This window comes from Hydra vulgaris, chromosome 03 (assembly GCF_038396675.1).
Source record: "Hydra vulgaris chromosome 03, alternate assembly HydraT2T_AEP".
NCBI lineage: Eukaryota > Metazoa > Cnidaria > Hydrozoa > Anthoathecata > Hydridae > Hydra > Hydra vulgaris.
Window position 1 is genome coordinate 23,773,204 of NC_088922.1, and position 14,675 is coordinate 23,787,878.

General features: G+C 28.6%; 1 protein-coding gene across 1 annotated transcript in view; it reads right to left on the bottom strand.

Moving 5' to 3' along the window:
• Positions 1-79: 79 nt before the first annotated feature.
• Positions 80-14,675, bottom strand: part of LOC100202929 (PC3-like endoprotease variant B) — a 47,495-nt gene continuing 32,899 nt past the window's right edge. Inside the window, exons 7-14 of the mRNA XM_065792707.1 lie at positions 7,854-7,942; positions 7,590-7,762; positions 6,583-6,804; positions 2,848-2,948; positions 1,862-2,083; positions 1,390-1,777; positions 911-1,091; positions 80-721 (exon numbers count right to left, since the gene is read on the bottom strand). Of these exons, the coding sequence (XP_065648779.1) occupies positions 255-721; positions 911-1,091; positions 1,390-1,777; positions 1,862-2,083; positions 2,848-2,948; positions 6,583-6,804; positions 7,590-7,762; positions 7,854-7,942 (1,843 nt within the window). The 3' untranslated portion in view covers positions 80-254. The remainder of the gene's footprint in view (positions 722-910; positions 1,092-1,389; positions 1,778-1,861; positions 2,084-2,847; positions 2,949-6,582; positions 6,805-7,589; positions 7,763-7,853; positions 7,943-14,675) is intronic.

Sequence of the window (14,675 nt, forward strand, 5' to 3'; positions counted from 1 at the left end):
TATGTTAACATGTGCTTCAATTATTTGTATACATTAATTTATAAATAATTTCGCATAATAAAATAAAAAATTCGCGCACTTTACGAAAAAGATATTTTCTTAACAATTATATATACACTAAAAATTAGCCCTACTAACATTAAAAGCGAGTTTATACTGGACTTATAAAGTTTTTTCTATTTTATAAAATTGGATAGAGTATAGATTCATCAGAGAGTTTTTAGTAATTATTTATATAAACAATTTCAATATCTCTAATTATTTTCTTCTTCTGGTCCGGTGCCATAAAAACATAAACTCCATTCTAAAAGCTGTCCGGAACTAACCCTACCATTGGCATTTAGAGATGGTAAAAAAGGTTCTTGAAAACCGTTACTAACTTGGACTCTCTGGGAACCGGTTTCTTCTTGCACTTGAACACGAGGATCTTGATAAGATAGCCCAGTCCTTTTAGATGCTTCTTTATCATGCATTTTTTGAATTTGGGCAAAGTTTCTATCATAACCATAAACTTGATCATTTTCTCCGTCATTTGTATCTTTAGATATACTCGATTTTCCAAATAAATCATCCGCATTTTGAAAAATCTTTTCTCCTTCAACAGCACTTACATCTCCGTTACTTTCTCCGTAACTTTCTGTACTCTGAAGACCTAAGTCGTTGTTGTCAGTTACAACGGTTTTTTTAGCAGAATTATGGAGTAAAGATAAGATTTCTGCATCTATGAATGTAAAGTTTAAAACAATAACAAAAATTCTAAAGAAATATATTGGAAAAAAATTAAAAAACAAAAGTTTTTAGTAAGAGTTGTTTTAAATTAAAAAAAAAGAAGAAAGTTATTAAGAAAAATCAGAACATGATAAAAAAAATTATTCAATTATTCGAGACTTGATTATCAAAAAGTAAACACCTTTTTGTAAAATATTTCTGTCTTCATCTAACTCATCTGTTTTTATTGAGTAAGTTCTAATCTTATTTCGCTTTCTAACACCATCAGGGTAAGGAACATCTAAAATAGAAGAGCTCTCAGCCTCTTTCTTTTTCTTTTTCTTCTCCTCCAAATCCCTCATTTTCTTTTCGTCATCAATTACCTGTTTAATCAGTTAATGCAATTTTATTATTATTGGTGTGATAAATACGCAAAACAACAAATTTAATGTTTTAATATATAAAATAACTACTTGTGTTTTAGTGAATAGTTTGAGAGGATTATTATCATGTTTTGTGTACGAAAATAAGTTAATTAACTAAAACAATTAAAAAGTAATAATAATACACTAAGTAATTTTATACTTTTTGTTACTTGAAAAATTTATATTTTTTAATCATGTATTTATAAACAAAATGTAATAACGTAATTTTGTTGTTAGAATAAATAATTTTTCATACTTCCTCTTCTAAGTCTTCGACATCTGGCTCTTGTTTGCTTGTATCATGCTGCAAGTAACCGTTTAAATTAAAACCTTTACTTGTTAATGCCAAGATATTATCTGTAACGTTTAAGGTCCAGATTCCCTTAGGGCTTTCACCCCAATTGTGAACTGTCATAAAAGTCCAGTCATGAAGACCTTTATCACTATCATCATAGCGTCGTGTTGATAACATCTCATTTCTAGTACCCATTGGAGAAAACAAATCAATGCTGACATCACCGCGACGTCGGTGCTGAAAAGAGACGGTCAATGTAACATGCTCTAATTTTGTGATTTCTTTTTCTGTTCCTTCACATGATATTGTATCAATAGTAATTGAGAGAGTACCTCCAGCAGGAATCTCTCTAAAAAAAAACCATAAAGTCAATCAAAGTTAAAATATTCTTTGTAATGCCACTAAGATCTTCAGATAAACTAATAAAGCTTACTGAACAGAATTGCTGGAAGGACCATTGCATCTTCTTTGTTTAGGTACATTTCGCCAGTGTTTTGCAGCTTCTACCATTTTACCTGCATCTAATCGACCGAAACCAAACTTATGATTGAAATGAAATCCACCTCCATTGTCCATCCAACCCTCGTCCACTGGACTAGTTACTTGTGCAGTATTCACAATCAGATGTTGAACATCTCTCCAACTCAAATTGGGACTATTTTTAAATAAAACATGTGTGTATCATAAACTGCACACTTCAAGTGTTAGCGGCTTAAGGTGGCCATTTGCCATTTCGATACACTTTTGACAGTTTTAAGTGGCAACCTTTTGTTTTCAGAAAAAGATAAAAAAAAAGAAAAAAGAATACTGAAGAAAACAAAAATTAAGGTCTAAACTCTGACAGATGGATATTTTTAGTAGCCAACTTTAGGCCAATATAAATATATAAAACATATTTTGGCTCTTTGTAAAAAGTCAACACTCAAAATTGTAAAAAGTACTCCAAAATGACAACTTTAACCTGCTATCTCTTGAAAAGAGCACTCTTTTTGTAGAATAAACTAACACAACTTATCTATATATCTCTCCCGTCGTGTTTCATTGCAGATTCGTGTGCATAAAAAATAATAGATTTGTTAAAATATTTCAGCTTTAATTGCGTATAAAATAATTAAACTTTATGTTTTAAGAAAAATAATATTTAATTAACCAACTTTAAAATACTTGCATATACATCAGTATTAATTAAATAATATGTTTATGAAACTATTATTATAAATGTTAAGTTATTATACAATACGATTATAAACTATTTCAACTACAAAAAACTTTAAAAAATAAAAATTACATTTATTAAAAAGTAAACTAATATTTTTGATATGATTTAATTAAATTTTAGATGCTCCATTTTTTTTCCATTGTAAAGCTGTCAACCTTAGAGTGTAACAAAAAAAAAAAATAATAATAATAAAAAGTTACTTTGCTTGAAGCACAAGAGCAATAATACCAGCAGCAAGAGGTGCAGAAGATGATGTTCCCTTGAATTCATCAGTACATTTGCCATGTAAGTCTGTGGTTATCTATGCATATATATGAAGATATATATACATATACAATTAGAGTTGTCCAGTATTCAAAATTTTTTTAAACCAACCATACCTAAATTTTTTCCCATTCTAATGTTGGAGTATAATTAAAAATTTTTTCAGAATTTTGATTCTAAAGCCCTTACAAAGCCCTTGAAGATAAGCCCCAATATCCTGTTTAGAACAAAACCGTTGTTTATTTTACATTTTACAGAGAAAAAACTATATTGATTTACACATGTGCAGCATGAATAACAAATGCTGAACTATCAAGTTTAGTCATGCTAGTATTGGGTTTCAGTTAAAAGGTAATGGAAATGTCAGAAGGAAACTCTAAAATTGAACCGAAAATTGTGATTTTGAATGTTATTTTTGATTTGATTGTCTAAGAGTTTTTTTTTTGTCAAAATAAGGATATTGCTGCTAGTGTTTTTTAATTCCATGCAATGACCATTCACTTTAGTTTTGGTTCACTGGTCTTAACACTAGCAAATTTTGAAATCAGTTGCACCCCTCTTCCTGTAGCATCGTTTAGAAACTTTATTGTAAGAACAAATTTCTTAGGTCTTTAGGATCCTGGTTGCCTTGCTCATTGCTGATTTGGTTTAATAAGCGAGTCTGTATTGATGCTGAACAATGTGTAAGATTCAGATCCTATTCAATTTGACAAACCAGTTTGGCCAGTAATATTTCGAAAAACTGATTTACCAAGACAAAACTCTTAGGAACTGGAACTTCCAAGTGTTAGGCTGCCGTATCTTGTTTTACAATGGAGCTGACATGTTTACTGAACAAAGTAAATGGGACTACTTCCTCTGTCAAATACCATTAGTAATTGTTTATCTTAGAGAGATTTACAACAGCAACTTCTTGGTCCATTAATTTGTTAATCATGTTGTGGATGAATTTTAAGTCATTCATAGATCCATAGCACCAATTCTAGCTTTTGTCCAAGCTGGTGAGTGGAAAAGAAAGAAACTTGTTCATTCTAAAAAGTTTAATCTTAATACATGGTGTCGACTCAGCTAGAAAAACTGGAAAAAATGTATAGGGCTGTTTTTAAAAAAACATGATGGAAAAACTAGAGAATGAATTTTTTGCGCATCATTGAATCAATGATGCATAAAAAATACGTTTTCAAGTTTCTTTAGCTTTAGTTTCTTTTTTCAAAAACTTTTCTAGTTATTTCAGTTATTCCAACAGAGTGGACACCCTGCAATATCCTCATCATAAGAGATTTGTCTGGAAAATAAGAATATTTCTCCAGGCAAATCATGACAATCAAAAAACAGACCATACAGCATTTGGATAATGTACAGTCTGTTTTTTGATTGTTTCTAACCAGATGCCTTCAACTCCTAAAATCTTATTTGGTAACTGATTATTTAATGCTGCCCAGACAGTTTTGAAGTTTATAAAAACTTTCTGGACCAAATGTTTCCAAATAACTTCTTATAAACTCTTTAAATTGGGCAGACAGAAATCTGGATTTCATGATCAACATCAAATAAACCAATATCAAAAAGACAAACCAACTTGGCCAAGAAGTTACCACCAGGATCACCTTTGCATTTTTTATTTTTCAACAAGCTCTGCCTCTTATTCAAGAGAAAATAAGATATAATATAGATTTTTCTTTTGATTTTGTTTTGAGGGGTGCCATTTTAACATAGTGTCAATAATAACATTTTTTTGACTTGTTACATAATTTCGGACATTTTCTACATTGTGTCGTGAAAAAAGAAAATTTTTAAAACTTGTCTGCAACTGGGTAGTTTGGAACCAACAATAGAAGATCATAGCTATTCAATCAACCAAAAGTTAACAGAATCACAAGTGACAGGTCTTGGTGTTGTTGATGATGGTAAAGGCTGGATGACAGCATTTAACAAATGACTGGAACTGGTCGGCAAGGACTTGGCTTCAGTTTTTAAAACTTTATTGCTACTTGTCAACAATTTTATTTTCGTTTATTTCACTAAAACAAATACATATACTTGTCAACAATTTTATTTTCGTTTATTTCACTAAAACAAATACATATAACATCAATAAGCAACAATAACTTTAACAGTTATCTCAATACCATATTGCTAATTTGGTTGTTGTTCATGATTGACCAACAATTAATGGTCATTAAAATGAACATGTGGAATTTCCCTATTATTTTAAATGAGAAATTGTTTATTGTTTTTATCAGGAACTTTGCGTAGGGGAGGGTTTAGAATACTTATCAAAATTCTAAAAAAATCTTTTTAAATTGTACTCTAATATTTAAATGGGAAAAATTAGATACGGCTGGTTTTGAAAGAATTTTGTATTCTGGACAACCTTAATAAAAATAAATACATACATACATACACACATACGTAACTACATACATACGTGTTTTGTAAGTTAATCTGAAGCACCCAGCTCAATGACTATCGAAAAACCCTGTTTTGAATTAAAATTAATTGCAAGAAAAAGGTTAGAATTTTGTAAGAAACAGAATGTAATGTTTTCAAATAAAAGTACATTCTAACATTTTGGCACATAATGCAATTATGTGAGAAGACAAGATGGGGAAAGATGTGTCCACAAATATATGGTGCCTATTGTACAGCATCTACCTTTTAAAATGGTATGGGGTTGCTTCACTGCACTATTATATGTGCACTATATGCACAAGGGCAAAATTATTATTTCTCAAGTGCAAGAAGAACAAAATTTGTCTTCTAAACTGGCCAGGAAATAGTACTGATTTCAATCTGTGCGCAAACCTATGGAAAACACTCAAATGAAAAGTCAGAAAATAAAGTGCCTCAGAATATAAAAGATCTGCAAAAAAAACTTGCTGAAGTTTGGTCAAAAGGGATATTACCAGACTTGTGTCTTAAACTAGTCCACAGTCTTTTCATACAGTCTTGGTTTTGAAAAATCGTGGTAATCATATTAAGTATTGAGATTATTGCATTATTTTTTGAATAAATTTTTAAAATTTCTTTTTAATATTAATTCACCTCCCAAAGGCTGAGAAGGCCACTACAGTTGAAGAGACTACTTTTGAGACTAATTGTGGTTACAACTTTCTTTCAAGTTTATAATTCTGAAACTCCAAACTTGAAAAACAAGGCTGCTACGAGGAGAAACAAGTTGAGCATGGTACTACCAGGGACGCGGAAGGGATTGAACTTAGAACTTCTTGCTTATTAAGCAAGTGCTCTACCACTACACCACTACTGCATATAAATTACTTAACAAATGTGTTCTAGTGCCTACTAGTTAGTCAGATAATGTGGTGCTGTATTTTTTTGTTTTTTCAAGCAATAAAAGACAAAGTTTGAATTTTTTTAAATCACAATGTAAATTCAAACTTTTATATACAGTTGTGTACTTGAAATTTCTTTTAAAACATTGAAATTTTAAATGATTTTTTTACTACTAACAAACACAAACACTACTTAAAACAAACACCATTTGTTTTGAAAAATGAATTTAGAGTTCATGAAAAAAAAGAAGATTTTTTTCGTGTATGGTTTTATTTCTATAGCAATCTTAAAATAAATCAGTTAGGATATATACTCAGATTACTATTAATAAGTTGATTTGTATAATATAGGACAAACTCTATTACTTATAACCGTACCATTTTGTTTTCTTCTTTTTCACGATGTGAGCCTCCGTTAAATGTAACGGCAAGTGTTGAAGAGCATAATTCTGTATAATATGCAGACAGTCCATGATCGCTGATACACCCAATTGAAATTGTAAAAATTGATGTTGTGTAACCATCACAATTACAATCATCATCTGTCAAACCTCCATTACCTGTAGCCCAAACATAGATATTTCCTTTTCCATTTCGACCCTAAATGTTTTTAAAATTAATATTAAAAAAATTTATAACCATAATTTATAACCAAATCTTAAAAAAAGTCCTTCTTGCATAAAACTTGAGCAAAGAAATATAATTTCAAACATGGATAAAATATATTATTATAAGATAACAAAAATAATAATCAGGGCCAGATTTACCCAGGTGGCGGCCCTTGTGCCACGTAGATATGAAGTCTTTTGGTGTGACTCCCAGAAAATTTTTTAAAATTCAAATTTGCTGTACATAAATTTTAGCATCATTCCAGTGAAGGAAAAGTAAATTTTTGAAATAGAAAGTGAGAAAAAATGTACACATTAATTATTGAACTACACAGTCAACAACTATGTGTTATTGACTACATTCTAATAATCGACAGTAGTCAATTACAAAATAGTTGTCACCTGTTACTGATTATTAAGAAACAATATTCCTAAAACTATTGCATAAAATTTCTTTCACCATAATCATAAGCATTAATGAAAAACTTTTTTTCTGAAATATCAAAAGTCTATCTTTCACAATAAAATTTTTCATTCAGATAAGATATAGCATCTACTTTAATCAAGTTGTCAATAAAAAAAAATTTCTTTGATTGGTGGGAGTCTTTGTGCCATAGCATACTCTAAATCGGGTCTGATAATAATTAATATTAAATGAAACAACAACATATTAAAATACTATATTACTTACAATAATATTTATAACATAATTATTTTCATTAAAATATTTAAAATTTATATAAACATTTTATATAAATTATTTAAAAATAAAACTACCTCTAAGGCTCCTCTCATTAATGCTTCTTGAGCCAAACGACCAGGTTTACCAAAGGTTTTACCATCATCTTTGGGTCCCCAGCAATTGCTATAGATATCAATGTAGTTTGACTGAAAGCTTAAAGAACTTCCTTCTAAGATATCAGTTGCCTGCCCGTCTAACATTCGCACACCTTGAATTTTGTTACACATTATACAGTATAATTTATTTAGTGTTCTATAGAAAAGAATAGAAAAAATATAATTCATCATAATTCATTTTACCACCAATATTTGCATCATAGGCCACACCAACCCCACAATTAGAATTATTTGCAGCTGCTGCTATTTCACCAGCACATCGTGTTCCATGGCTAAATAAACAATTATCATAGTTGTTTGAGTTATTATAATAAAAAAATCAAATAAAACATCAACATATAAGAAACTCCAAAAACTTCTGTTTCTGCAGCAAAACTTTTCATATTGACATGTGAACTATATGAAATTGTAAATTGAGTAATTATCATCAACTAATTAGTTATTGATTATTATTCCTAGCTATCTAATTAGTTACTAACAACTATCCGTAAAAGACTCAGGTGATAAATTTACACATTCCCACATATAAAATATAAAAAACAATATATATATATATATCCTTATATCGTAGTCAAAAGAGACTTTTATGGCTAAAAAAGCCCCTTTTAACTACGCAACTTCAACAATAAAGCAACATTTTAATGTCATCTAAAAGTTAAAACAGTTAAAATAATGCAGAAGTACATTAAGTTTTATCGTATTTTAAAACCCGCAATAGTAATGACTAGAACGTTTTTTTTTAATTAATAGTGTTTTTGTTTTTGTTTTAATAAAATATATTTTTAAAAAAAGCGTGAAGTTTTGCTACATAGACTATCTTATAACCTGCTACTACAAGGGATTGTTGCTACATCAACTATCTTATAGCTTATATAGGGTTTGGTTTGGGCAAAATCTATCTATTTAAGAAAAAAGTATTTTATTCTAGTTTTTAAACTTCTTCTGGTCTGATTTATTAGTGCTCTCATTAAAACTACTATATATATATAAATATATAAATATATAAATATATAAATATATATATATATAAATATATATATATATATATATATATATATATATATATATATATATATATATATATATATATATATATATATATATATATTCTTGAATGTAGACATCATGAGAGTATGTAAATTATTATTTTATAAACATCAATTAATACGAGTTTCTCTCGATACTAAATTTATTTTTATTAAAGAAATTTTCGCTGGATTGTTGTGACCAGCGTCTTCAGCTTTAAAGTTTTTTTGTTTTTTTTTTGTATCTTATTTTTAAAACGGCAGTTTTATTTTATGTCAATGGGATGGTTTCATCTTTTTCTGACGTAAGTGCGCCATAAATGGTGTCCAAAATTTTGTTGACACATATTGCTCCTCATCTAAATTGATACCGCTTTGTTGAGGGGCACATTGGTGGTACTGTATTGCAGAACTCTAAAAGTTGATGCTAAAAAGTTTGATAGGAACGTTAGTAAGGCACTCGAAATACAGTACCACCAATGTGCCCCTCAACAAAACGGTATCAATTTAGATGAGGGTCAATGTGTCAACAAAATTTTGGACACCATTTATGGCTCACTTATGTCAGAAAAAGATGAAACCATCCCGTTGACATAAAATAAAACTGCTGTTTTAAAAAAAAGATACAAAAAAAAAAAAAAAAAAAAAAAAAAATTTAAAGCTGAAGACGCTGGTCACAACAATCCAGCGAAAATTTCTTTAATAAAAATAAATAAAAAAATAAAAATAAATTTAGTATCGAGAGAAACTCGTTAGGAGTATTTAGAAAAAAAATCGCTTTTTTTTAATGTTAATTAAAATTATTTATATTGTTTTTTTATTTGTTTAAATATTCTTATTGACATGAATATACATAAATAAATAAAAATAAGAATTATATAAATATTTTTATTTAAACACACACACAAAAAAAAGATTTATTTGCTATTCTCCTAATACAAAAAATCAGTCAGAACCTTTATTTTTGTTTTAGTACAACAAATCGTTTGTAAATGCAATCAAGAGGGGTCATCCATAAAGCACATCACCCTATATTTATCAATTCTTAAACCCTTCCCTCCTGTCACAAATGATCACATATATACCTGAACCCCTTTTCCCTTCTGTGATATACACTGTGATAGCAGCTTTTATGTCAAAAATATTTTAAAAGATTTAAATGTAAATACTTTGCAGCATTTTAAAAATTCAACCTAATGAAAATAATGCAATACGCATAAACATAAGAAGTGTAAATAAAAACTTCGACAGACTAATTATTTTCTTATGAGTCAAATAAGTATTAAAAAATTTGTAATACTAAAGTAATTTTTTACAGTAGCTCTTGGTCGTGTGTTTTTGATTTGATAACTTTCATAAATGTTATAAAAAATCACTCAGGAGGAGTGAGAAGGAAGAGAGCCACCAGTCTTTTAAAACTTTCTTTTGATAATTATTTTTTAATGAATGAGTTCAATACTTTTGCAATTCTTTAGTTACGTAACTCTTACTTAATAATGGATATAAAAAATCCACACTAATAATGGCTCGGTAACATAAGTTAAATATATAGTATAAAAAAAAACTGTTTATTTTCCTTACCCAGTCACCTCTGATAAATTTTTATATATTTTTTAATTTAGTATAGAATTCTCAACATCTTGTGAAAGTTTCTAATACAAACTGCTTTACAGATATGCAGAAATCTGATCTAAAAGTTGAAGCAATTTTTTTCTTTGTTTTCCATGTAATGTAAGTTAAGTTGCATTTTCAGTAATAAGTTTGCCCTCTTTTGCCCAGATTCAAAACTTTTTAGCTTATTTTATTCTTTAGACTAACAGCTTTCATACAAAATAGCTTAAAGTTTAATTTACAGTTTAAATGGACAAATATTTGATAAAGTTGTTGCGAGTGTAATATAAGTTCAAAATGGAATTGCCCATATATATATACACTGAGGCATATTCGTTGTCCATATATATATACATTGAGGCATATTCGTTAATATAAGTTAAAAATGGAATTGCCCATATATATATACACTGAAGCATATTCATTGCCCATATATATATACACTGAGGCATATTGTATATGTTTGATATACAAAAGCATATTTTTTAATTGGAATATATCTATAGACGCAATCAGGTTAATAACGGTAATTATTGATTTTTAATCACTTTTACACAAATAAATTTGACAAATAAATACGCATTACTAATTTCCATCTTTTAATGACAAATAAATATTTTTGACATTAAAAGATGGAAATTAGTAATGCGTATGTCTTCCATTACACTGGATCACCTAAAAAATTCTGCCTTTCATTGACTCCACTAGTCGTTGAAGTGTAGTTTGATCCAACTCGGACCATGCTTCAAGGATTTTACACTTTAACTCAGTAACAGTTTTAAATTGGTGTCCGACTGCTTTAGCGTCATAAACTTTTCTTTATAGCATTACCCACACGTTCTCGATTGGATTTAAGTCCGGGCTACAAGCTGGCCATTCGAGAACCGGGATGTTGTGGTCTTTAAACCATTTCATAGAATGCCTAGATGTGTGAATTGCAGCATTATCTTGCTGAAATATGGCATTATCGTCCATGTTTTCATCCATATAAGTTATGAGAACATCATCCAACATTTCTGTATACTTTATCGAGTTCATTTTAGGTAAACCACAACACAGAGTCATTTTTCCTGAATAAGAAAATCCACCCCAAACCATTAAACTTCCTCCTCCATAATTTCGTTTTGTTTGTGGGTCATTTATTCCTCATAGATCATGCCAATAACAACTGTAAGAGTCCAGACCATCTAAATTAAACTTTTTTTCATTTGAAAAAATGTTTTGCCACTTATGAGTCCAATGCATATGGTTTTTAGCAAACTGTAATCTAGCAATTTCATTGTATTTTTTTAACATTGGTTTTTGGTGTGGTTTCTTTCACTTTACGTTTGGTGTTGTACGTAGAATATGTGCAACATGTTTATTGGTGACAGGCAAAAAAAATTTATCCTTTATTTGTGTTGCATTCAATTTATTTTTGGTTGTTTCGAAGCGAATTCGATTAATTTGCCGATTTGTTAATACTTTGTTGCCGTTTGTTGCTTTTTTTACACCGTAATTGTCACCTTTTGCAGTTTCGTACAACATGGTCAGATCTTCCAATTTTTCTTGCTATTTCTCGTATAGAAAGTGCTGGTGAGATTTCTGAGCCACGATATAAATTAATTTGTATTTTTTCAGCATCTGTCAAATACTTTCCTTTAGGCATTTCATAAAATGCAATAAAAATGATACTGGCAGAGCAAAAGATCAAATTACACTAAAATTTATCAATTTATTTGTGTAAAAGTGATTAAAAATCAATAATTACCGTTATTAACCTGATTGCCTCTATAGATATATTCCAATTAAAAAATGCACTTTTGTATATCAAACATACTCTCATGTTAATAAAGACACATAGAAAATTTTGTTGTTGTGATTTTTATTAGCCCACAACACAACAATTATTTTGATAATAACTTGCATGCATATCAGTTGACAGTACATAGAAAAAAATTAAGATAAAGAGAAAAAAATTGATGCGTCTAAACGAATATGCCTCAGTGTATATATATATATATATATATATATATATATATATATATATATATATATATATATATATATATATATATATATATATATATATATATATATATATATATATATATATATATATATATATGTACATATATACATACATATCTATATACATACATACATATATACATACATACATACATACATACATATATATATATATATATATATATATATATATATATATATATATATATATATATATATATATATATATATACAGGGGCGGATCCAGGATTTTTATTGACTGTAGCAAAAATGCCATAAATATTTTTTGGTTTATAAAAAAAAAAAAAGTCCTCGCTTTTCACATTTGCCAACAGTACGAAAAGTTCAAGTTTGCCGACTGTACTATATGATCTACATATGCCGATTTACTGGTTTAAAAGAGCTAAATTTGCAGACATAATAAAATAAAATTCATCGATAGGGGGTGGGGGAGGGAATCACACACTTTTTGCACCAGCCTTGGATGTACAGTGGCTTGTAGTGATACATGAAGTCCCCTACCACTGCTTTCTTCTTTCATCCGTTTAGAGCGGAAGAACGTTACCTGATTTACGCGATGTTAAAACTATCTGACAATAACACTCAATTTCAATCAAGTAATGCATTAAAGCATAAAAGTATTGAATATGGAAGTCAAATAAACTTTATCTTTAATCAAATTGAAGAAAAACCATTGAACAGTATTGTCAAAAGGACATTTTAATCCACCTATTTCAAATGATTTTAGATATTGACCAAATGTTAAAAAAATAAATCATTATACTGGCAAAATTTCATATTCGTTAAGCAAATCATAATTTCAAAGTACATGTTAATGTAAACAAGAGACTTCTTTGGTTTTGAAAAATACTTAAAAAATATGTCTAACAATACTTTTCTTAAATTTCTAAATTCTGTTTCAAGTAGTTCTGTTATTTTCCTAACTTAACATATTTGTAACAAAAGTGTTTCTCTTAATAGCGTTTTAATCAGCTAGATTATTTCCTCATGTAATTTGCAAAATGCTTTGTGACATGTGATGATATTTTATGCCTATTTTCTGATTTTTTTCATGCATAATGCCGTATCGCCAAAATCCGAAACAAACTTTCTTTGTTTATCATTTACATCTCTGAGGAAGTTTTTTGATCATTATTGAACCTAAAATATATGCCCACACTTTTTAAAAGTTTTCCATTATGTGAAAGCAAGTTTAATAAAATCAACAGTCTTGTTAACGCTTGAGATAGTAGAAGTTTTAGGTTGATTAAGAAGAACATTGTAAGTATTATCAGAAAAAAAAATTAAGAATTCATATGTTTACAGGTTTTTACAATACTTTCAAAAGAAATTTAGGACCATCAAACATATAACTTGTATTACAAGCTATTATAACATCTAAAATACTTTTCAAAAGAGAATTAAAATCAATGGTTTTCCCAAAACAGTAACTTCTTGATACAATAACATTTTTGTAACATACACCTTGCCAAAGGGAACAATAGTTCCTAGTAGAAGTTAAAAAAAAAAGTAATAGAAAGTTCCTTTGATACAGTTTTATTAGACAATTCCTATGGGAATCGTCTAATAAAACTGTATCGTAATTTTTAATTAGAGCTGAGCCTTTAACTTTAGAAGATTTATGATATTTGTGCAGATTCTTCAAATACTAGTCTTTCCATCTTGATCGGAAATGCGTCAATAACATGGAAAGATGTTTATTACATTGACTTATACCTATATTATAATCATTTTTGAAAGAGAATTTATACCATTGGTTTTCCAAAAACAACAACTTCCTGATACAATAACATTTTTGAAACACACACCTTGTCACAGAGAATAATAGTAGTAATTTCCTAGTAGAAATTTCCAAATTAAAAAACAGTAGTAGAAGGTTCCTTGCAATTTTAGAATAAACTAAAAATCTATCTGAGAGGAAAATTGTGCATTCTAGTTTAACCTTTTTAAAATTTTGATGTCTATCATATAATAAAGTGTTGCTAGACATTTTAAAACTCGCATTAGGTAAACGTTCTATCCAACCTGTTTTCTTCTCTTTGTCTTTGGGAAGTCTATAAATTTTTTAAAACATTTTTAAATTGTTTGACTTCTTCAATGATAAATAACTTGTAGAACAGCAATAAACACATTTCACCATTTTTCATAAACATAAACAAATTTCACCATTTTCATAATAGGTTAAATAAATAAACCAACAGACGGCGCTATTTAGTTTAGTCTTTATAATTATAAAACCTCTTCATTTAATGTTTGCTACCCACTTTATTAAAAAAAGTTTTATTAACGGAGAGTCAATATTTTACAGAATTTCTGTCTTTGCTACACAATTTTTTAT